Raw genomic sequence first — 25,330 nt, 5'->3', positions numbered from 1 at the left:
TTGTTAATTGTTGCAAGCATTATTTCTAGGCCAGCATCATTTCTTCAGTTTGGCTTCCTTTCTTTCTCTCTTTTTTTTTCCTCTTGGAGTATAGCTGATGTACAATGTTGTGTTAGTTTCAAGTGTACAACAAAGCGAATCAGTTATACACACGCATCTTATTTTTTTTAAGGTTCTTTTCTCACAGAAGTCCTTACAGACTACTGAATAGTGTTTCCTGTGCTATACAGTAAGCACTTATTAGTTATCTATTTTATGTATAGTGATGTATGTATGTTCATCCCAATCTCACAATTTATTCCTCCCCCTATTCTCCCCTGGTAACCATAGGTTTCTTTTCTATTTCTGTGACTCTATATATTTATTTATTTTTTTGTAAGTAAGTTTATTGGATTCCTTTCTTGGAGGGCTCCTCCTCTCTACAAGTTGCATTTATGCCTCTGGGCATCAGGAATAGAAATCAAGGGGTGATTGAAACAGACAACCGAAATATTCTCTAAAGCAGAGTTTAAGATTCTTAGAATTATAGGGGACTTATTTTTCAGTGCACGGCAGGTAACTGACCTGTCATGGGTCTCAGGGCTCTGGCCTGGGCCTGAGGGTGCCCTGGAACAACACTGGACAACGCATGCGGCAGGGGGTGGGGGGGTTGGGTGGGGAGTTATGGGGCCACTTCTCCATTTGTAGTCAAATAGAATCAGCCAATCCCTGTCCAGTGTGGATCAACAACGCCATTCTCCTGCAAAACCTCTCCCTCTAAAGATCATCAGGATATCACGGTGGCTGGTAATTTATTCTGCTACAAGGAAATGGACTGATTTCTTTTTTTTTTTTTTTTTTTTTTTTGTGAAGCCTCTGCCGCCTTGTCATGACTCCATGGAATCCATGCAGGTGTACAAGCAGCACTGCCAGATAGCAGAAGAATACCGCGAGGTGAAAAAGGAGATCGCCCTGCTGGAGGAAAGAAAGTAAGCAGTGTGCCGCCCCCGGTACCCTCATCCCTGACCGCTGACTGCTGCTCATGGACTGTGGACGGTAGGGGAGGACAGGCTGAGCGTGGGGCGAGAGGGAAGGAGACAGGTGGGCAGGAGAACTTTCTGTGGTTCAGGGTTCTGTGCTTTCATCTGTGATTCTAGGAGTGATACAAGCGGAACTGTGCTAGATGAAAGAGAGTGGCCAGAGGAACCAGGGGAGTGTGTCCTGCTCAAAACTTAACTTTTTAATGAGCATTCTTTAATTCAGGAAATCAAAGATGCTAAAATACCGCCTGGAGCCACGTGGTGTTCCCTGAGAATGTGCTCAAAGGCCCAGGGCACTTTGTCTTAGGGTGGATTTTAATTAATGCTTGAATGCTGGCATGCCCACCTCAGGTAGAGAAGCCACTGGGATGGCTCCTTGGGATAAGGTAAATGTATTAGTTGATTAACTGCATTTTATAGCTCAATAGTCCAGTAAGTTTTCTTTTTCTTTTTCTTTATCTTCACAGCTTCTATTATCATTAAAGTTCTGCTGAAGGGAGTTAGGCAGTTTATTAATTAAAGCATTCTCACTTTACCTACTCATAACTTTATGCTTCTGAATTCTCCTCCTTTTTTTATATTAAACTTTTTGCTTCGTATTGGAGTATAGCCAATTAACAATGTTGTCAGAGTTTCAGGTGGACAGCAAAGGAACTCAGCCATACATGTATCCATTTTCTCGATTGCACTAACTTCTGCCAATATCAACTTGGTGATCCCCATTCTTTCATCCTTTCAAAGCATCAGACACTTTTTCTTCATAGCTTTGGTCAGTGTGTACTCACACATTTATTAGGGAGATCTTTTGATGAATATTTGCATCTCCTGCTAAATGGTAAGTGTCCTAAAAAGGGAGGATAGTCAAGTGTTTTCCACCATCATTTTCCTGAAGCACAATACATAGCATGTAGATACTGAATCAATTTTTGGTGAATGAGTGACACATAATCCAAACATATTGTGAGTCTTTAAGTTTCTGCTCTTCTTCTTCCTACTGGAGTGATACATGGTATCACAACATATTTATATTTATACTTATATAAAGCATAATTTTCAAATGACTCTAAGGGAAACAAACATATTTTGTTTTGAGACATTTATGAAGCTCTTGGGGCCCTTTGAAGACTCCTCAGAATGGTAGTTGGACAGGATAATATGGTGGGGAGCAGCACTGGTTTTAGGGTTGGACGTCATTTATGCTAAGACCAGTCGGCATGTTGCAAATATCTTCTTACTTCCTTGAAGTGAAGTGAAGTTGCTCAGTCGTGTCTGACTCTTTGCGACCCCGTGGAGCCCAGCAGGCTCCTCCGTCCATGGGATTCTATAGGCAAGAATACTGGAGTGGGGTGCCATTTCCTTCTCCAGGGGATCTTCCCGACCCAGGGATCGAACCCAGGTTTCCCACATTGCAGGCAGATGCTTTAACCTCTGAGCCACCAGGGAAGCCCTCTTACTTCCTTACTTTCCTTCAAACATAAAGTCATACCTGGACTTTTGGCTATAGGGCATTGAAAGATGCTCACAAGGAGATGAGAAACACAACTTTTCCTTTGTATGTCTGAGACTTTCTTTTTGGTCTAAGAGTTTTCACAAATTGGTTGGAATGCTTCGATTGTACATTTGCATACAATCTGAGTCCTTCAAAAAGTGTCATAAAGGAACTGAAGATGCCTATCAATAATGTAACCAGTGATGAAGTTAAGAGAGGACTTGTATTATCAGTGGCTTATAAATGTATCTTCCCGTTGGTGTGGATGTGTGTGTTAACTATGGTGTTGTGATATGAAAAACAGCCCCAGGTAAATTATGTATTTATTTGTAAATAATAAATATTTTAGACTGAAGGTATCAGTTCAGTTCAGTTCAGTTGCTCAGTCGTGTCCGACTCTTTTCGACCCCATGAATCGCAGCACGCCAGGCCTCCCTGTCCATCACCAACTCCTGGAGTTCACTCAGATTCACATCCATGGAGTCAGTGATGCCATCCAGCCATCTCATCCTCTGTCATCCCCTTCTCCTCCTGCCCCCAATCCCTCCCAGACTCAGAGTCTTTTCCAATGAGTCAGCTCGTCGCATGAGGTGGCCACAGTACTGGAGGACTGAAGGTATAGTGTTATTTAAATTAGCCACATGTGTAGCTTTTTTGGGGGATGGCAATACAAGACTTGCCCACTAAATTATATGTTTTGTAAGTGTATATTTTTATATGCTGCATCAAAAAATACAATAGGACAACAATATGAGAGTGATTCATTGCTCTCTTATTGAAACATATTCTAGGTGTTTCTGTAAAACTCTTCTCATTTCCTCTCTCAAGCCTATTTGGAAGGGTTTGGAGTTTTCTTGAAATCATGATGTTGTCTTTATTTTTTTTTTCTCCCTAAGTAATTCACTAGATTTTAGACAAAGGCCAGATTCTTTGATTATTTTTTTCCTTTCTTTTTGGTAAGTCTCTCAAAGTCCTTCTTATTCATTCCGGTTTCTGCCATTTGGGATTGGGACTTATTACTTCAAATCTTGGTCAGTGTAATATTCTAACTGGTTTCCCTGCCTGTGGTTTCACGTTGCTAGAGAAGGACATGAAGTTCTCCGCCTAGATGGTGAGATCTGCCTCAGTATGGTCTTAGTACCTCTGCAGAATGTTTCAGCTCATTCTCGCCTATTCACTTTTCCTGCCTCAGTGCCCTTGCTCACACCAGGCTCAGTCTAGAGTCTCCTTCCTTCCTCATCTGTCCAAATGCTACCCTTGAAAAGAACTTAGCCTGTATCTCTCCCCAACCATGCCACCGTGATCAGCGCTTTTCCTGGGTGAAGAAAAACTTACTGGAATGATTCTTTGGGCACTTTTTGTAGGCTAGTGTTATCAGTAGTTACCCACTGACTGGGCTCAGATGGTAAAGAATCTGCCTGCAATGCAGGAGACGTGAGTTTGATCCCTGTATCATGAAGATCCCCTGGAGAAGGAAATGGCAACCCACTCCAGTATTCTTGCCTGAGAAATCCCACGGACAGAGGAGCCTACAGTTGGCTACAGTTCATGGGTCACAGAGTCAGACACGACTGAGTGACTATCACTATCACCGAACTGTGTGTCCTGTCTTTCTGATTCTGTCTAGCTCCCTGCAGAGCTCGATACCCTTTAACCTCTCTTTGTATCCCAGTCACTGAATAGGGAGTTGAGCATAGGATAAAATATGAGTTGGGGTGATTTACAGTGGCCGATTATAGGAGATTGTTATATCCACCATGTAGCATTTTTTATTTGTAATTTGTATGGTCTGTATTTAAAATATGAAGTCAGTATCAGAAGTAAAGAATTGCTAAGATAAATTGTTAAAACTGGAAGTATGGTTATATTTTATATTTGTAGAAAAATGAGCTTGATCCTACAAAGGCTTTGTGCGGTTCATGTTTTTTTTTTTTAACACTTTACTGAAGTGGGCTTCCCTGGTGGCTCAGATGGTAAAGCGTCTGCCTGCAGTGCAGGAGACCCGGGTTCGATCCCTGGGTTGGGAAGATGCCCTGCACAAGGAAATGGCAAACCACTCCAGTACTCTTGCCTCGAAAATTCCATGGACTGAGGAGCCTGGTAGGCTGTAGTCCATGGGGTCGCAAAGAGACGGACACGACTGAGTGACTTCACTTTCATTTTACTGAAGTAGAAATTCATTTTGCAACAGATATTTTCCTAAATGGTCTTTGTGTTTAGGCAAGATTGTTGTTCAGTTGCCAAGTTGTGTCCGACTCTTTGTGACCCCATGGTCGGCAGCATGCCAGGCTTCCTTGTCTTTCACTGTCTCCTGGAGTTTGGTCAAACTCATGTCCATTGATTTGGTGATGCTATTCAACCATCCCATCCTCTGTCGTCCCCTTCTCCTCCTGCCCTCAATCTTCCCCAGCTTCAGGGTCTTTTCCACTGAGTTGGCTCTTCGCATCAGGTGGCCAAAGAATTGGAGCTTCAGCTTCAGCATCAGTTCTTCCAATGAATACCCTAATTTCCTTTAGGATTGACTGGCTTGATCTCCTTGCAGTCCAAGAGACTCTCAAGAGTCTTCTCCAACACCACAATTTGAAAACATCAATTCTTTGGCACTCAGCCTTCTTTATAGTTCAACTCTCACATTCATACATGACTACTGGAAAAACCATAGTTTTGACTAGATGGACCTTTGGTAGCAAAGTGATATCTCTGCTTTTTAATACACTGTCTAGGTTGTCATAACTTTTCTTCCAAGGAGCAATTGTCTTTTAATTTTGTGGCTGCAGTGATTTTGGAGCCTGAGAAAATAAAATCTGTCATTATTTCCACTTTTCCCTCTTCTCTTTGCCATGAAGTGATGGAGCCGGATGCCATGATCTTAGTTTTTGGATTGTTGAATTTTAAGCCAGCTTTTTCATTCTCCTATTTCACCCTCATCAAGAGGCTCTTTAAAGAAAAAAAAAAAAAGAGTCTCTTTAGTTCCTCTTGACTCTCTGCCATTAGAGTAGTATCATCTGCATGTCTGAGGTTGTTGGTACTTAGTCAAAATAGAGGGGACCAAATGGATTTGACCGAAATAAATCAGCTCTTCATTTTTCAATCATTTGGATGAGAATTTCTTCCCTATTATTTAATAAAATGTGACTGATTACGTTGCTTCTGGTGATTGGCTAGCATAAGCTAGACACACAGAGAGATGCTAATCCAGGTGTTCTATTTTAATTTTTAAACATTTTATTTATTTTTTGTGTCTTTCAAAAGACTTTATTCAGTTCTATCTAACCCATCTGTACATAGCAGATATCTACTCTGTGTCCTCTGCTGTCCTCACTTTCACAGAATTTATAGTCTTGCAGAGAAGAAAAACCTACACAAGATGGCTTACAAAGCAAGATAAAATGATAGCAAAGTTATGCCATAAAGACATGCTGTAAAACTTCTCCAAATTCCTCCTCTGAGAACAGCCATGGACTCAGACTTGGAGAAGGAGCTTATGGTTGCTGGGGGGAAGGATGGGGGAAAGGCTAGTGAGGGAGTTTGGGTTGAATATATACACACTGCTATCTTTAAAATGGATAATCAGCAAGGACCTACTGTATAGCACAGGGAACTCTGCTTAGTATTATGTGGCAGCCTGGATGGGAAGGGAGTTTGGCAGAGAATGGATATATCTATATTGTATATATATACCCAATGGATATATCTATATCTATATCTATGACTGGATATATATACATCCAGAGAATGGATATATATGACTGAGTTCCTTTGCTGTCCACTGAAACTCTACAACATTGTTAATTGGCTATAACACCAGTACAAAATAAAACGTTAAAAAAAAAGAACAGCCACCGCATTCAGTCATGCAGTGAATGTTCCATACCACGCTGAGAAGGGCACTGTCCATATTAACCCAGGTGTTTAAGAGAGAGTTTTTACATGTTGGAGCCATGTGGGCACAGGTTAAACTGAACTTCACTCTCATCTCCAGAGGGGGTCTCCCTGGATCTAGTTTGAGAGACTTCACAGAAGGGAGAGAAGAGTTGATTATATATTATTTTAAATCCTGTCTGTTGGGTGGATAAAGAGAATCAAACGTTTTCTAAGATTACAAACTCACAGTAGGGTGAATTTAATTTAAAGAATAGTTTCTGGTTTATTGACCGGTGGTATACAAACAGCTGCTTCTTACTTTCATTGGAAAATTTTCTCTTCTCAGTTGAAAAACAAAAAGACAATTTTACTGAAAGCTTTAAAAATTTACCAATAATTCTGACAGCTTTGCAAAACTCCTACTATCATTTTTGCCTATTTTTTTCTAACCCTTTTGTATGTGAATAAATATATTTATATAAGTACAAATATAGTAACATAAAATATATACATACTTTTTTCAATAAATATTATGAATAGTTTTATAGAACACATATAAATTTTGTGTATGTAATGGAAACTCATAGAAATGAGATATTTTATTTTTTTTGTTGGGCTATAAACTTGAGTTGGTTATTTTGTTATTGTTTTCTTTTTGTTTCCTCTTTTTTTTTTTTCTTGCCATTTCCATTGTTTTTTTCCTTGCCATCCTGTGGGTTAATTGAACATTTTTTAGGATTTCATTTTTATCTATTTTAGTATCTTTTTTTGAATTTTTATTGTGGTATAGTTGATTTACAATAGCAAAGTGAGTCAGTTATACATATACATATATATATTCATATATATAAATATACACACATACATATATTCACTCTTTTTTAGATTCTTTCCCATATAGGTCACTACAGACTTATTGAGAAGTCTGTATAGTAGTATACTGTGCTATACAGTAGATCCTTATTAGCTATCTATTTTACATATAGTAATGTGTGTATGTCAACCCAAATCTCCCACAGATATTTTATGACATTTGAAATTTATCACTGAATTGTCTGCATGTCTTAAAAATGTGTTTTGGGGAATTCCTTGCCAGTCCAGTGGTTAGGACTCTGCACTTCCACTTCAGGGAGCCTGGGTTCAATCCCTGTCGAGAAATTAAGATTCTGCAAGTCATTCGACACAGCAAAAAAAAGAAAAGGTAGAGTTAAACTCTAATTAGTTCTAAAATTAAACTTATAATTTATAATAGTAAAGTTTGTAGCAAACTTAGTATTATTAAATACTAATAATACTATTATTAAATACATATTTTTTAAATATGTTAAAAAATAATAAACTTAAATTTATAATAGTAAAATTTGCTTTGTGTTTTATCTCATTCAGAGGAGAAACCACTTGTTGCTCTATGTATGAGAAATTGTGTCAGGTGCTGTAGTGTTTAAAAGTTTGGCTTAGAGGGGCTTCCCTGGTGGTTCAGTGGGTAAGACTCTGAGCTTCCACTCAATGCGGGAGGGGATGGTAAGGGTTAGATCCCTGGTCGGGGAACTAATATCCCACATGCTGTGGGGTGTGGCTGGGGTGGTGGTGGTGGGAAGATTGACTTAGAATATCAGGAAAAGAGGTAAACTCTTAGAAAATTTGGGTTAGAAAAATGTTATGTAACAAAAGAAACAATTCAGGGGTTTTTGGTAGACTCAGAGCTGTGCAACCATCATCACAATTTTAGAATATTTTCATCACCCCCAAAAACGAACCTGATGCACTGAGTAGTCAGTCCCTATTCCTCTTCCTCCTGCCAGCCACTGGCAACCACTCATCTACTTTCTGACTCTGTGTGTTTGCCTATTCTGGATATTTCAGAGAAATGGAATCATGCATTTCTCATTCAGAGACATGGTACGTGGTCTTTTGTGACGGGCTTCTCTCACTTAGTGTAATATTTTCCAAGTTCATCTGTGTTGTGGCATGTGTCAGTGCAGGCAGACCCAGGAGGTATTGCAGGTTTGGTTCTAGACCACGGGCAATAAAGTGAATATCGCACCAGAGAGTCACACAAATTCTTTGGTTTCCCAGTGAATATGAAAGAACCCGCCTGCAATGCGGGAGACCTGGGTTAGATCCCTGGGCTGGGAAGATCCCCTGGAAGAGGGAAAGGCTACCTACTCCAGTGATCTTGCCTGGAGAATTCCATGGACTGTATAGTACATGGGGTCTCAAAGAGTCGGACTCGGCTGAGCAACTTTCACTTTCGCTTCACTTTCATGTTTATACTATTAATTAAGTATACTATGTAATCTATTAAATGTGTAGCAGCATTATGTCTAAAACAGTATATGCGTGCATGCTAAGTTGCTTCAGTCGTGTCTGACTCTTTGTGACCCTATGGACTGTAGCCTGCCAGTCTCCTTTGTCTGTGGGATTCTCCAGGCAAGAATACTGGAGTGGGTTGCCTTTCCCTTCTTCAGGGGATCTTCCTGACCCAGATACTGAACTCGCATCTCTTGCAGCTTCTGAACTGCAGGTGGATTCTTTACTGCTGAGCCACCAGGGAAGCCCAAAAAAGTACATATCTTAATATAAAAACATTTTATTGCTAATAAATGCTAACCTTCATAAAATAGTGGTCTTTTTACATAATAACATCGAAGATCATGGATCACAGGTTACCATTACAAATACAGTAATAATGAAAAAGCTTGAAATATTTTGAGAATTTCCAAAATGTAATACAGAGACACAAAATGAGCAAATGTTAAAAAAAAAAAAAGAAAAGCAAAATACAGTATCTGTGAAGCACAATAAATCAAAGTGCAATAAAATGAGATACAACTGTGCTTCATTTCTTTTTATTGTCAAATAATGTTCCACTGTATGGTTATACCACGTTTATTTATCCATTTGTCAGTTGATGGACCTTTGGATTCTTTGCACTTTTGGCTATTACGAATAATGCTGCTACAAACATTCATGTAGAAGTGTTTGTGGGGATGTATCTTTTCAGTTCACTTTTACTAGGAGTAGAATTGCTGGGTCCTGTGATAGTCTCATGTGTAACCTTCTGAAGTAAAAGTCACTTAGTTGTGTCCGACTCTTTGCGGCCCCATGAATCACAGCACACCAGGCCTCCCTGTCCATCACCAACTCCCAGAGTTCACTCAGACTCACGTCCATCAAGTCAGTGATGCCATCCAGCCATCTCATCCTCTGTCGTCCCCTTCTCCTCCTGACCCCAATCCCTCCCAGCATCAGAGTCTTTTCCAATGAGTCAGCTTTTTGCATGAGGTGGCCAAAGTACTGGAGTTTCAGCTTTAGCATCATTCCTTCCAAAGAAATCCCAGGGCTGATCTCCTTCAGAATGGACTGGTTGGATCTCCTTGCAGTCCAAGGGACTCTCAAGAGTCTTCTCCAACACCACAGTTCAAAAGCATCAATTCTTCGGCGCTCAGCCTTCTTCACAGTCCAACTCTCACATCCATACATGACCACAGGAAAAACCATAGCCTTGACTAGACGGACCTTTGTTGGCAAAGTAATGTCTCTGCTTTTCAATATGCTATCTAGGTTGGACATAACTTTCCTTCCAAAGAGTAAGTGTATTTTAATTTCATGGCTGCAGTATACAGTCTGTGGAATTTTCCAGGCCAGAATACTGGAGTGGGTAGCCTTTCCCTTCCCCAGGGGATCTTCCCAACTCAGAGGTCGAATCCAGGTCTCCGGTGTTGCAGGAGGATTCTTTACCAGCTGAGTCACAGGGAAGCCCCATAACCTTCTGAGGGGCTGCCAGACTGTTTCTGAAATGGCTGCACCATTTTATATTCCCATTAGAAATGTATGAATGATCCAATTTCTCCACATTTTGCCAACACTTATTATGTCTTTTTGGTTATAGTCATGCTAGTGGCTGTAAAATGATGTTTCTTTGTGGTTTTGAGTTACACTTCTCTGATAGCTAAAAATGTTGAACATCTTTTCATGTGCTTTGTGACATTTCTATGACGTCTTGGAGAAATGTCTATTTGGATCCTTTGCCCATTTTTAAATTGAGTTGTATTTTTATTATTGAATTGAAGAAAAAAAGATGTACAATTTTAATGGCAAAACATTAGAAAAGGGTTTTCATAGGGCAAATACCACAATTAACATCTGATCTGTGGTTCTTGTCTTTTTTTTTTTTCTGCTGCTCTGCATGGCATGTGGGATCTTAGTTCCCCAACCAGGGATCAAACCCACATCCCTTGCATTGGAAGTGCAGTGTCTTAACTGCTGGATCACCAAGGAAGTCCCTTCACGTCTTTTTAAAGTATTTAAAATGATGCTTGAGGGAGCAATATCTCACTGAGGGGAATATATCGGGATGGAGGAAAATGGAGTGTAAGCAATTTGTAAAGTCAGTTTAGAAACAGCCCTATTTTGATTTGTTTTTAGTTATGGTATTTAATTTGTTTTGAAATTTCCAGCAGCAAGAGGTTTTTCTGTCTCACCAGAAACATTTATTTCTTTGGGACATTCCTGTGTTACATTTTGGAACTCAGAGGTTTTAAACCTGTGTTCTGGGGAAACTCGCAAAAGACTGGGGACAAAGAGGGTGAGGGGCAGGGAAGGGCCAGATGGTGGAAGTTCAGTTTTATGTTTTACTTGCTTGACTTCAGGGAAGTTTTCTTTCCACAGTACCACAGTTAGCAAACACGGAAAACCAAACCTCACTTTTTTTCATTCCCAGCATATTTTCCTGAAATGTTTACACAGCCCTCAGAAAGTAGGTTTTCAGGGTTATAAAGAAACAGTGAATGAGGATATTTCTCCACAAGTGTTTGCAAGGTATGTTGTAATGAGAGAATGAAATTCGACCCTCTTTCCTAAGATCTCTAATATAGATAAGATGGTTTTTGGTAAGTTGTAGGATTTGCGTTCGTTTTCCAACAGGGGAGATACGCTTCCTGAGGCTAACTAAGCAATCGAGAATGGAGGACAGGGCTTGGTTTGCAATAGGATTTCAACAAATATGTGTTGAGTGAATGAGTGGAAGTGCCAAAGAAGTGTCTTGACTTTTCACTTTGCTCCAAGAGGCGGAGATGTGGTCAAGGGGATTCTTTCATTTTAGGACTGAGCTTTATGTGAAATCCCAGTATCCCAGATTTCATCCGACTACGAGGTTACACTTTCCACTGGTGCCCCAGTCATAAAGATTTGGGCCTTTAAAGAATCCTCCTACAAATGCAGGAGATGCAGGAGATGTGGGATCAATCCCTGGGTCAGGAAGACACCCTTGGAGAAGGAAATGGCAACCCACTCCAGTACTCTTGCCTGGGAAATCCATGGACAGAGGCACCTGGCAGGCTACAGTCCATGGGATTGAAAAGAATCCAACTGGACTTAGATACTAAACAGCAAAGTGCACATATCTTTCAAGAATCACTACCAGTGCAGTCTAAATCTTTATTTAAACTAAATCTCCCCATGATAGAGATAGCATTGTATTACTTTATTATCTAAAATTAATACTTTAGCTCCTAGGGGCTAACCTGCCAGGATTTTCTTTTCCAAATAAAAATGTTTAGTCAGCTTTGAAAGTTCAAAGAGCCATAGTAGTGGTTTTCACAGAAGCAGAGAAATATTTGTCCTAATGATGAATCTATTTCTAACCTCCTACAAGATAAAGAATATCCTTCATTTTGGAATTACTTTGCAGAAAGTCTTCAAGTTTTTTCTACCAACTCACTAGGATTTCCCCTTTTCCTATTTGTTTTAGCAAATAAAACCTTTGCCAGGCATGCAGCTTAGGATGGAGACAATAGATGATCTCTGGTGCAGCCAAGGTTATGACCTTTTCACTATTGAGGTACCTCATGTGGAAAACTATGTTACAGGTTCTTGACATCAGAAATAAGATTCCTGTAATGATGATCTTCTGCACCTTTATCAAACTCTTTTGAAGGGAATAATAGAAATGATAAATAAGAAATCAAAGCAAGACCCTATCTAGTCAATTATACATATTGACTTGTTCTTCAGATCATCTATTTATGATTATCTTTGTAGCTTGATGTGCCAGGATTTAATTATGACTTGCTAATGGATGAACATCAATTTGCCTATATAAATGGGAGACCTGGGTTCGATCCCTGGATTGGGAAGATCCCCTGGCAGAAGGCATGGCAACCCACTTCAGTATTCTTACCGGCAGAATCCCCATGGACAGAGGAACCTGGCGGGCTACAGTCTGTGGGGTCACAAAGAGTCAGACATGACTGAGTGACTAAGCACAGCGCAGCACAATGGATGAGCATCAACTTGTCTATATAACTAGGTCTTGGACAGGAGGCAACAGATGTTTTGACAGTATTCATTAAATAGATTTATAACTGCTTATCAAATACATGAAACTAATTTAGAAACCTATCAATCAAGTCTTCTTGATTCCAGTAAGGAATAAATTATTATTGACTTTCTTCAACGCAAGAAGATTGGATTAGACAATCACGACCATTCCTTTTAGTTGTAAAATCTTGATTTTGTGATTTATTTTCCCTACCAGTTAAAACTGGTAATAAATGTCCTCAGAGTTTTAAACAAGATCAGATAGGAACCTGGACAGTAGCCACTGTTTGTGTGACACAGTTAATTTGAAGAGATGAAAAGAACAGGAATAGATGATCTGATGGGTGAGGGATTTGAAGGCATGTCTCTTTTTACTTACATAAGTTTTACTGATCAATTTCTTTAAGAAATTTCTTCAGGACTTCCCTGGTGGCTCAGACGGTAAAGCGTCTGCCTACAATGCAGGAGACCCGGGTTCAATCCCTGGGTTGGGAAGATCTCCTGGAGAAGGAAATGGCAACCCACTCCAGTATTCTTGCCTGGAAAATCCCATGGACGGGGGAGCCTGGTAGGCTACAGTCCATGGGGTTGCAAAGAGTCGGACGTGACTGAGCTACTTCACTTCACTTTCTTTAAGATAGTTACATAAGAAACTGTATGTGCATGCTCAGTTGCTTCAGTTGTGTCTGACTCTGTGACCCTATGGACTGTAGCCCTCCAGGCTCCTCTGTTCATGTCCAAAAATACTGGAGTGGGTTGCCATGCCCTCCTTTAGGGTATCTTCCCAACCCAGGGATCAAACCCACATCTCCTGCATTGCAGGTGGATTCTTTACTGCTGAGCCAATGGGAAGCCCATAAGAAACTTAACTAACATTTAAGTATTAACATTTATTGCTTAAGTTAAGTTTAGAGGCAAGAACCTCAAACATTTAATCGGAAGAATAGGTTCGATGCACATCTGTTTCTTAATAGGTGTGTGACTTCCCAATTAGATTAAGTACTTTGAGTTTCTATTTATCTTAAAACATGTGTTGACCCTGTGGCACCTTATTCTCCAATTATATTTAATTAACAAGTATTTTCTTGCAGACTTTATATTTTTTTTCCCCTCTTTGGCCTCACTGAATCTGATCAGGGATCAAATCCACGCCTCCTGCAGTGGAAGTGTGAAGTTCTAATCACTGGATCGCTGGGGAATTCCCCATATTCTTTTTTCAAACCATTTTTAAAAACCATTTTAAACCATTTAAGTATAGTTAATTTACAATGTTAGGTTAGTTTCAGGTGTACAGCAAAATTATTCAGTTATGTATATATACACATATAAATTCTTTTTCAAGTTCTTTTCCATTATAGGTTATTATAAGATTTGTGTATGGTTCCCTGTGCTCTACAGTAGGTCCTTGGTATTTATCTATTTTATATATGGTAGTGTGTATATGTTAATCCCAAACTTCTAATTTGTCTTTGGGAGCCTTTGTGTTCTAAACACCATGGAAGATTCAAAGATCAATTAGAGCCCAAAGGAACTTTGTGTGTATGCGTATCAGTGTTCAGGTTATCTTCCCTTTGTCCCTGTTGGGGTGTTTCTTTCCAATGCCTGATTTTGCTCAGTGGTCACCAAATTGGGTACACAAGGTAGTCCATTGAATGCAGGAAGAAAATACTAGAACGTCTGTTCTTATTTGCTTTTTTGCCCTTTTTCTAAGGCAACTTTATTTTGACAGTTTCAGATTTATAGAAAAGTTGCAAAAATGATATAAAGAACCCCCATATTTCCTTTATTGCATTTACTAGTTATTAAAGGAGAAGGCAATGGCACCCCACTCCAGTACTCTTGCCTGGAAAATCCAATGGACGGAGGAGCCTGGTGGGCTGCAGTCCATGGGGTTGCTAGGAGTCAGACACGACTGAGCGACTTCACTTTGACTTTTCACTTTCATGCGTTGGAGAAGGAAATGGCAACTCACTCCAGTGTTCTTGCCTGGAGAATCCCAGGGACAGGGAGCCTGGTGAGCTGCCATCTATGGGTTCGCACAGAGTCAGACACGACTGAGGTGACTTAGCAGCAGTTATTAAAAATTTCCCCAGTTGTGCTTTATTCTCCCTCTCCCAAAAGCTGCACACTGCTGGGGTTCTTTCTCTGTTAGAGAGGTAGGATATATATCTATCTATATCACATGTATATATACAGATAAATAGTGAAAAGTGAAAGTGAAGTCGATCAGTCATGTCCGACTCTTTGCGACCCCATGGACTGTAGTCCACCAGGCTCCTCCATCCGTGGAATTTTCTAGGCAAGAGTATTGGAGTGGGTTGCCATTTCCTTCTCCAGGGGATCTTCCTGACCTGGGGATCAAACCTGGGCCTCCCGCAGTGCGAGCAGACGCTTTACCATCTGAACCACCAAGGAATCCCATATATATACAGATATATATGTGTATGTCAATATCAGTATCTGTATCTCTATTATGCTCCTTTGTCCTAAATACTTCAGTGATGTTTTCTAAGGACAAGGACATCCTGTCACTTGACCTCAGTACCATAATTAAAATTAAGAAATTTAGCATTGACACAGTACTGTTATCTAATTCATAGCCTGTATTTAAATTGCATCCCCTAGTGGCTCAACTATAAAGAACCCGTCTGCAAATGCAGGAGACACGGGTTTGATTCTTGAGTCTGGAAGATCCCCTGGAGAAGGAAATGGCTACCCATTCTGGTATTTTTGCCTGGGAAATCCCATGGACAGAGAAGACTGGCGGGCTACAGTCCTTGGGTCACAAAAAGTTGGACATGACTTAGCAACTAAACAACAGTAACAACAAATTGCATCACTTTCCCTATAATGTCCTTCATAGCTTTTTTTTTCCCAATCCAGAATTGCATATTGATTTCTCTGTAGTTTTTTTTTACATGTGAAAGAGTTGTTATTAACATTTTGAAGAGTACAGGCTAGCTATTTTTTTTAGCATTTCCCTCAATTTGAGGTTGTCTGGTATTTGCATTTTTTGGAAGGAATACCCAGGTGGTACTAGTGGTAAAGAATCTGCTTGCTAATGCAGGAGATGAGATGTGGGTTCAGTCCCTGGGTGGGGAAGATCCCCTGGAGGAGCATGATAACCCACTCCAGTATTCTTGCTTGGAGAATCCCATGGACAGAGGAGCATGCACGGCTGCAGTCCATAGAGTCACAAAGAGTCAGCCACGGCTGAAGCGACTTAGCACAGCATGCACACACCACAGAAAAGATGTAGGGTCTTTTGTGATGTATGCAACATCTACTGATCTCGTTACTAGAAATGTCAAGTTTGATCACTTGGTTCAAGTGATGTTCCAGGGCTCTGCACTTTTTCCTACAGAGGAGGAAGACATGTGACATACCCTTATATGGAGGTAAAGGAGAATTCAGTTAAATCTAGTTTAGGATTAACCGATACATATAAGGGGAGTGGACCTGTTTTGGGTTGTCATGTTTATTAATAGATTCCTAGGTGGCGCTAGTGGTAAAGAATCCGCCTGCCAATGCCGGAGATGCAAGAGATTCGGGCTCAGTCTCTGGATTGGGAAGATCCCCTGCAATAGGAAATGGCAACCCACTCCAGGATTCTTACCTAGGAAATCCGATGGAGGGAGGAGCCTGGCAGGCTACAGTCCATGGGATCGTGTGCCCCCCACCCCCAATTTATTAAATCTAAACATGGACTGCTGCTGCTGCTGCTAATTCACTTCAGTTGTGTCCGACTCTGTGCGATCCCATAGATGGAAGCCCACCAGGCTCCCCCGTCCCTGGGATTCTCCAGGCAAGAACACTGGAGTGGGTTGCCATTTCCTTCTCCAATGCATCAAAGTGAAAAGTGAAAGTGAAGTTGCTCGGCCGTGTCCGACTCTTAGCGACCCCATGGACTGCAGCCTACCAGGCTCCACTGCCCATGGGATTTTCCAGGCAAGAGTACTGGAGTGGGGTGCCATTGCCTTCTCCCCCTTATTATGTGTATTTATATCAATGAATTACTTACAAATATTTATTGAAAACTGATTTTGTTCAAGGCGTTATCACCACAGGCTCCCTCCAATAACCTTAGCCTGCTTCCTGAATTCTCAAGTCAGACTTCCACCAAATGTGGATACATCATTTTGTAGTTAAAGTGACAAGATATACATAAGGACTAGAGAAAGACATGGAAAATAAATCCTGCAGGAAGCAATTGGAATTTCTTAGTTCAAAGAAACTTAGTCAAGGTTTGTTAAACTCAGAAAACAAAAGAAGTAATATCTGAACTTGGAGGACAAAACTTGTTAATAGATAAAGGACAAACTATAGTCCCCCTACCCTTAAGACAGTAGCATCTTAAGTTGTAAACAAATTTTTCTGCTTTTTTTCTCCAAAATAGTGGTAACATTTACAGTTAGTTGAACTCTTTAAAGGATCACCTTTCTGACTGTTGATGGACTTATTGAGCTTTTTGAAAGTGTATTTTAAGTATTTGGGATATACCTAATAGAGGTGCTGGGATAAAATAAAGGGAGCTAACATCTGTGAACCTGGAAAAATGACCGTAAGTCACTGGAGAAGCAGAGATGGGTCCAATTTAGCAGAGCGGAATGACATATTCGGCTTCCGGTATGCTGTTGCTGTGTAATTTAATTTGTTTCATTACGTTTTGTGCTTCTGCCTCACCTGCCCCGTGCATCTTCAGAAAGGAGCTCATTGCCAAGCTGGATCAGGCAGAAAAGGAGAAGCTGGATGCCGCTCAGCTGGCTCGGGAATTCGAGGCACTGACGGAGGAGAATCGGACACTGAAGCTGGCCCAGTCCCAGTGTGTAGAACAACTGGAGAAACTGAGAATACAGTATCAGAAGAGACAGGGCTCGTCCTAACTCGACATGATTCAATGTGAGCATAAGAGGTTGGTGACTGCTGTGCACTGGCCAAAAGATTTTTTATTTTAAAGGGATAGCGAGTAAAATCTGTTGCTTCTCCTTATTACACACACGGTCAAGGTCTACACTAATGAATTGCATGCTTGCCAGTCTAGTTGGACAGAAGGGCTATTTTCTTTTAAATAAGATAATGAAAGCAAACCTTTACCAGATGTTTTTAGAGATCATAATTCGTTTCAAAACATTTTTTTCCCTTATTTAGCAAGGTATGATCATACTGTATATATCTGGGTAGAAAATGATAGAGAACATTGACTGTTTCTACTAAGAATCACGAGCAGAATTCAGCCGTGAAACAGACTAGTAAGATGCTCACTGTAGTTTCACATCGGAGTATTTTTAAATTTCATGTCTTTAATATTTCAACTGTGCTCCAATGTGAACTGTCAGAAACTTCACTGCATATATTTATGTTCACCAGTTAGGTTTAATCCCTCAATGATTGATTGCACTAAGAATACATTGTTGCATATCATAAAAGCTTTCTCATGAAAATATTAGCAGCAAGCATGTTTGTGTGAGCGCACATTCACAGTGCTAACTTGCTGTTGTAATAAAAAACTGATAAAGGTGCATTTTCTTCATGCCACATTACCTCCTGGTAAACATTTCTGCCTTTGCTTGTGTGTGTTCTGGGGGAAACAGACATTACTTTGGTGAGTTCCCATGTAAACATCAGTAAAATTCTATGCCTCTGTTTTGGGTTTAAGGAGATGTTTTGGGTCAATGATGACTAATAAGAATACATGAGTAAATTCAGGATTAATATGATCTTCCCTTGTTCTATCACAATGTTTCCCCAAATTGATCTCTTTCTTTTATGTCCATTTCTATTCTTGTAACTTCTTTTTCATTAAACATGGATCAAAATTCTCCAGTCTGTATTTTGTTCCTTTTTTTTAACCTTAATTTATGCTAAAAGTTGGCATAAGCTAACCCTAGTCAGAATTTGCTCTTAGTTGTATTTGCAAGTGCCAAAAAAGCACTGACGTCTCTTTTCTTGGTAAGATTGTGGTTTCTCATATAAATAATTTAGAGCTCTATCCTGGAATGATGCATTAATGTCTTAAAGTATTTGCTCAGAAAACATAAAACAGAATAACTGATTAAAGCACTAAGATGGCCTGGGGTAGACCAGTTGTTATTAACTGGGGTTGATGCCCTCAAGGGACATTTGGCAAATTCTGGTTGTTGTCATGACTAGAAGGGGGAGTGCTACTTGCATTTAGAGAGGAGAAGCCAGGGATGCTGCTGCGCATCCCACCATGCGCAGGACAGCATCACAACAATGAGGAATTGTTTGGCCCAGGCTTCCTTTATGGCTCAACTGGTAAAGAAGCCACCTGCAATGTGGGAGACCTGGGTATGATCCCTGGGTTGGGAAGATCCCCTGGAGAAGGGAAAGGCTGCCCACTCCAGTATTCTGGCCTGGAGAATTCCATGGACTGTATTCCATGGAGTCACAAAGAGTCAGACATGACTGAGCGACTTTCACTTGCACTTGTGCTTCCCTCATAGCTCAGTTGGTAAAGAATCTGCCAGCAATGCAGGAAACTCTGGTTCGATTCCTGGGTTAGGAAGATCTCCTGGAGAAGGGATAGGCTACCCACTCCAGTATTCTTGGGCTTCCCTTGTGGCTCAGCTGGTAAAGAAGCCACCTGCAATGTGGGAGTCCTGGGTTCAATCCCTGGGTTGGGAAGATCCCCTGGAGAAGGGAAAGACTGCCCGCTCCAGTATTCTGGCCTGGAGAATTCCATGGACTGTATAGTCCATGGGGTTGCAAAGAGTCAGACACGACTGAGCGACTTTCACTTTCAATGTGCCAATAGTGCTCAGGTTGATGTACCTTAGACTAATGACTGGATGGTTGGGCAAATGCCAAGGGGAAACATGATGTAGGGCCATGGGTTTCTTGTCCTGTGCTGTGCTTTCATAAGATCCTTAGCATCCTCAGCCTCAGCCTTCTCATTTGTAAGTGAAGCTTTTTGACAGATCTCAAATTTGAAATGTTATGCGAGCCTATTCACCCTTAGGCTGCTTTGTAGAGTGCAGAGTGCTCAGCTTGGGGCTCTGTGATGACCTAGGTGGGTGGGATGGGGAGAGAGTGGGAGGGAGGTCCAAGAAGGAGGGGATGTATGTATACATATGGCTGATCTGCTTCATTGTACAGCAGAAACCCACATTGTAAGGGAGCTATACCCCAATTAAAACAACAGCAAAAATAAAATGCCAAAGATAGCAAAAGCAAAACAACAGCAACAAAACAAACATTTAACCAAAGGTGAAAGTCCCTATTATCCTGTTAGAATCTTCTTTTTTCAGTAACCTCAAGACATAAATACTAATATAGAGGAGGATTTGTTCACTAAATTTATATGTTTCTAAGGTTAATGGAATGGATCAATGATAAGTTACTGATCTTTATATACAAGGATTAGTTTTTGTTCACTGCCCACCTGAAGAAGGTTACACATATTTACAGAATTCAAGCAGTCATGGCACCTTATAGAAAACTGCAAGGGGGAGCAGGGAAATAAAGTTCCAAAATCTCTCCACTCTACTAGAATGAAAATAATCTTACAAGGTCAAAATACTTGAACACGCTTGTTATTATGTTAAGGAGATACTAAGTAAATAATTTTCATATCTCTGCATATCTAAATAGTTTTCATGTCAGTCTCAGCCTGAAATTTTACTATATTCCCAAAAGATATCTATTCATGACTCAAAAGCCAGCATCTCTCTAGGTTTGCGTGTATGTGTTTTAATATTTTTTAAATTAAGTATAGTTGATTTTTAACGGTGTCATGTTAGTTTCAGGTATACAACATAGTGAGTCGTTATAGGAGTGTGAGTTTTAAGTAGATTTTATTATTTAAAAATATGGAAACAAGATTTCTCTGGTGGTCTAGTGGTTAAGAATCCGCCTGCCAGTGCAGGGGACACAGGTCTAATCCCTGGTCCGGGAAGATTCCACATGCCCCAGGGCAACCTGGCCAGTGCATCGTGACTCCCGAGCCTGCGTGAGTCCTAGAGCCTGGGAGCCGCCACTACCGAGCCCACACGCTCTGGACCCTGTGCTCGGCAGTAAGAGAAGCCGCCTCAATGAGAAGCCCACGTACCACAACCGAGGAGTAGCCCCTGCTCACCACAACTAGAGAAAGCCCACATGCAGCAACGAAGACCCAGCACAACCGTAAATAGAAACAGATAAAATTAAGGAAAAAATATGCAAGCATCATCTACTTCTGTAGCGTTGCCAGGGAAATCTAAAGGCAAAATTTCTCATTGTCATTTTCGTTCTTTCATTCATTTGACAATTCCCGCCCCCCCAATCTTATTTACATTGCTTCTCATCTGTATAACACAGAATCATTTAAGAATTTTCTCTCTTCAAATATATTTGCAATGTTCTTGTGATTAGCAGTAATGAAAAGTTTATAGAGCATTAAAAATGAGCACAGCGGTTCTGTTAGTATTAAAATGAAGGTACGTGAATGCAAGAAAAATGTAACCCACATTATACTCTGTAATTGCTCTGCTAAAGAATTTGCTGTTTGTGAGCCGTTCAGTTTATGTAGACATGAGAAGAATGTGGTTACAGGTGACTGAAAGTCCAATCTCTAGTCACCGGTGTTGGTGTCTCGGTCACTCTGGTGCCTGAGCTGGCATGTATTATTAACTTGGTACAAACAAGGAACTAAGTGGGATCTGAAATTCAGTTCCACAGAAATTTACTATTTACCAAGTGCAAGGCAGAGTAGCCACAATAGGAACCCCAAAGTGAATGACTCAATGCCAGCCTTCCACCCTTTGAGGAGCAGCGGTCTTCCCAGAGGGTATATCAAGGGCATTAGTGAGAAATGAAATTGGGAAGTTCCACTGGGCCCTGTTAGTGGGAGGGTTTCGACAAAACAAACACTTTCAAAAGGGAATGAATGATCAGGGCTGGACTTGAAGATAATGAATAGGGTTGCGGGGCACAGACTGCGTGGAACTAGAGACACAGGGAATTGTTAGGAGGTCAGTAGGAAGGGTGTGTGGCGGCAACAGCAGGGATGCAGCACAGACTAGGAGCGTTGGGACAGACATGGTGAGAAGGGGAATCCAGGTGCCTTGGGAGGGAAGGCGTGTGTCGCTGAAGGTGAAGAGAAGTGACATTTGATGAGCCCCTTCCATGCCAGACAATCCAGGTTCATCACATTGGCTGTATTATTTCTCAGAACAGCCTGAGAGGCAGCCATAATTATCCCCATTCTCCAAAGCCAGAAATAAGGACCCAGAATTTGTACCGTGTTCAGTGTTCACCAGGGCTGGGATTCAAATGAAAACTGACTTCTTCCCTCCCTCTCGCCATTCGTTCCTTCACTCCTTCCATTCCCTTTTCCTTCCTTCTTTGTTTCTTTTTCTCTCCCTTTCTTTCCTCCTTTCCTTCTCTCTTTAATTGAATCCTTGTACTTTGCCAGGCATTCTGAAAAGTGCCAGAGATACACAGTGAACTACAGAAATGTGGGTCCAGTGCTCAAGGAACCCTTAGTCTAGTAAAAGAGGTAACCATTTACTTAAATACCTACTGATGCGTGCATGTGCCCTAAGTCGCTTCTGTTGCATCCGACTCTTTGTAACCCCGTGGACTGTAGCACCCACGAGGCTCCTCTATCCATTCCATGGGATTCTCCAGGAAAGAATGCTGGAGTGGCCTGCCAAGCCAGGGATTGAATCTGCGTCTCCTGCATTGGCAGGTGGGTTCTTTACCTCTACTGCCACCTAGGAAGCCCCCAAAATACTTACCCTGGGTAGTCTTAAATCTATCCCAAAATTCCCTCATTAGGTAGAACCTAACTGTCCTCCCCCTGAACGTGGACAGCAAGGAGATCCAACCAGTCCATCCTAAAGGATATCAGTCCTGGGTGTTCATTGGAAGGACTGATGCTGAAGCTGAAACTCCAGTACTTTGGGCACCTGATGCGAAGAACTGACTCATTTGAAAAGACCATGATGCTGGGAAAAATTGAAGGCAGGAGAAGAGGACAACAGAGAATGAGATGGTTGGATGGCATCACCGACGCAATGGACATGAGTTTGAGTAAGCCCCGGGAGTTGGTGATGGACAGGGGAGTCTGGCATGCTGCAGTCCATGGGGTCACAAAGAGTCGGACATGACTGAGCAACTGAACTGAGTGTGGGATGGACTTAATGACTTGTTTCTAACAAAGAGAATAAAGCAGAAGTGGCAGTATGTGTCCTCTACGCAAGGTCATGAAGACACACGGCTTCCTTCTCATCTGCTCTGTCTTGATCGGGAGCACTAGGCAAGCCGGCTGCCTGGTTCTGAAGAGACTTGGGAAGCTCGTGGCAAGGCACACGTGATAAAAAGCAGGCCACACGGAAGCAGGTCCTCCAGTTCCCGGCGAGACTGCAAATAGCGGCAGCCTGGCTGACCTCTTGCCTGCAGCCTCATGAAAGACTCTGAACCAGAATCAGCCACCAAGCTGCTCCTGTTTCTTGAATCTCAGGATCTTGGAGATGATAATGTTGTTTTAAGCCATGGGGTCTTAGGGTGATATGTTATGCAGCAATGGATAAAAAATACAGCAAATAAATGAGGTAAGTGCCAACCAGAAAAAAAATATATAGTCTATGAGTTCATATGGGCTTTGCAGATGGTGGTAAAGAACCTGCCTGCCAAAGCAGGAGACATGAGACATGGGTTCTATCCCAGGGATGGGAAGATTCCCCTGGAGGAAGACATGGCAACCCACTCCAGTATTGTTGCCTGGAGAATCCCATGGACAGAGGAGATTGACAGGCTACAGTTCCATGGGGTCACAGAAGAGTTGGCCGTGACTGAAACTCCAGTACTTTGGCCACCTCATGCGAAGACTTGACTCATTGGAAAAGACTCTGATGCTGGGAGGGATTGGGGGCAGGAGGCGAAAGGGACGACAGAGGATGAGATGGCTGGATGGCATCACTGACTCGATGGACGTGTGTCTGAGTGAACTCCAGGAGTTGGTGATGGACAGGGAGGCCTGGCATGCTGCGATTCATGGGGCCGCAAAGAGTCGGACATGACTGAGTGACTGAACTGAACTGAAGCAACTTAGAAGGCACATACACATGAGTTCATGTAAGAAAAATAATCTAATCGAGATAGGAGTCTGGGATGCTTTCCTTAAGCTGGGACTACTGAGCTAAGATCTGGTGGATGAGTAAGAGCTGGAGAGGCAAAGAAAGCAGGAGGGGGAAGGAGTCCAGATGGAGTGAAACACGTGCAAAGGCCCTCTGGCATGTTCAAAGACTTGCATGGAGGCCTGTGTAGCTGAGCATGGGGAAGTATACAGAGTCTGGGATGAGATGATGTTGCAGAATAAGGCGGGACCTTGATGTTCACATTAAGAATTTTGGCTGAAATCCTAAAAACAGTAGGAAACAATGAAGACTTTAAAGCACAGGGGTGACATGTTAACACATTATCTTCTAGAGAAACATGTTTTACGAGTTTCTTTGTTAAGTTACTTCATTTTAAGTTGCTTAGAGTGCTATACTTTAAAGAGTCATTTTTGCTATACAGATTTAGCTTGCTAAACAGATGATAGGATTATTCGTATAGGGTTACCTCTAACTTGAGGTCATTTCAGAGAACATTTTTCTCCTTCTTGAGTAAGTTAACCCTTAATGGTATCACGTGGCCTGGCTTAGAATAGGAGACAGTCTACCTCCGCTGTCATCACTAACAAATATAATTGAATGACACTCAAAATCCTGCTTTTCACCAAGATTTCTGTGATCTACCTGTTCTTTTTGGGGGGCGGGCGCTTACTTCATATTTCAACACTTTCACTCATAATTCAAAGTTGCCAAACTCAGAGCTAATAAACAAATATAAGTTGGGAGTACGTTAGTTGCTCAGTCGTGTCCAACTCTTTGTGACCCCATGGACAGTAGCCCACCAGGATCCTCTGTCCATGGAATTCTCCAGGCAAGAATACTGGAGTGGGTTGCCATTTCCTTCTCCAGGGCATCTTCCGACGCGGGGATCAAACATGGGTCTCCCACATTACAAGAAGATTCTTCACATCTTCAGTTTAAGTTCAGTCGCTCAGTCGTGTCCGACTCTTTGCAACCCCATGAATCGCAGCACGCCAGGCCTCCCTGTCCATCACCAACTCCTGGAGTTCACTCAGACTCACGTCCATCGACTCAGTGATGCCATCCAGCCATCTCATCCTCTGTCGTCCCCTTCTCCTCCTGCCCCCAATCCCTCCCAGCATCAGGGTCTTTTCCAATGAGTCAACTCTTCGCATGAGGTGGCCAAAGTACTGGAGTTTCAGCTTTAGCATCATCATTCCTTCCAAAGAAATCCCAGGGCTGATCTCCTTCAGAATGGACTGGTTGGATCTCCTTGCAGTCCAAGGGACTCTCAAGAGTCTTCTCCAACACCACAGTTCAAAAGCATCAATTCTTCGGCACTCAGCTTTCTTCACAGTCCAACTCTCACATCCATACATGACTACAGGGAAAACCACAGCCTTGACTAGACGGACCTTTGTTGGCAAAGTAATGTCTCTGCTTTTGAATATGCTATCTAGGTTGGTCATAACTTTTCTTCCAAGGAGTAAGTGTCTTTTAATTTCATGGCTGCAGTCACCATCTGCAGTGATTTTGGAGCCCCAAAAAATAAAGTCTGA

At 41.6% G+C, this 25,330-nt stretch overlaps 1 protein-coding gene and 2 non-coding genes across 7 annotated transcripts in view; all 3 read left to right on the top strand.

Annotated features, from left to right (window-relative positions):
- MAP3K7CL (MAP3K7 C-terminal like) overlaps positions 1-18,512 on the top strand; it is a 48,472-nt gene extending 29,960 nt beyond the window's left edge. For all 5 annotated transcript variants that reach the window (XM_006056346.4, XM_044939713.2, XM_044939712.2 and 2 more), the window contains 2 exons: positions 853-968; positions 17,396-18,512. In XM_006056346.4, the coding sequence (XP_006056408.1) occupies positions 853-968; positions 17,396-17,576 (297 nt within the window). In that variant the 3' untranslated portion in view covers positions 17,577-18,512. The remainder of the gene's footprint in view (positions 1-852; positions 969-17,395) is intronic.
- Positions 4,464-4,535, top strand: TRNAC-GCA. The gene has a single exon. It is a non-coding gene; the product is annotated as a tRNA-Cys (tRNA).
- Positions 13,117-13,188, top strand: TRNAC-ACA. Its single transcript has one exon. It is a non-coding gene; the product is annotated as a tRNA-Cys (tRNA).
- Positions 18,513-25,330: the final 6,818 nt, after the last annotated feature.

The sequence above is a fragment of the Bubalus bubalis genome, chromosome 1, assembly GCF_019923935.1.
Source record: "Bubalus bubalis isolate 160015118507 breed Murrah chromosome 1, NDDB_SH_1, whole genome shotgun sequence".
In the NCBI taxonomy this organism is placed as follows: Eukaryota; Metazoa; Chordata; class Mammalia; order Artiodactyla; family Bovidae; genus Bubalus; species Bubalus bubalis.
The sequence above is the reverse complement of the archived record's forward strand: the minus strand, read 5'-3'. Positions and strand labels throughout refer to the sequence as shown.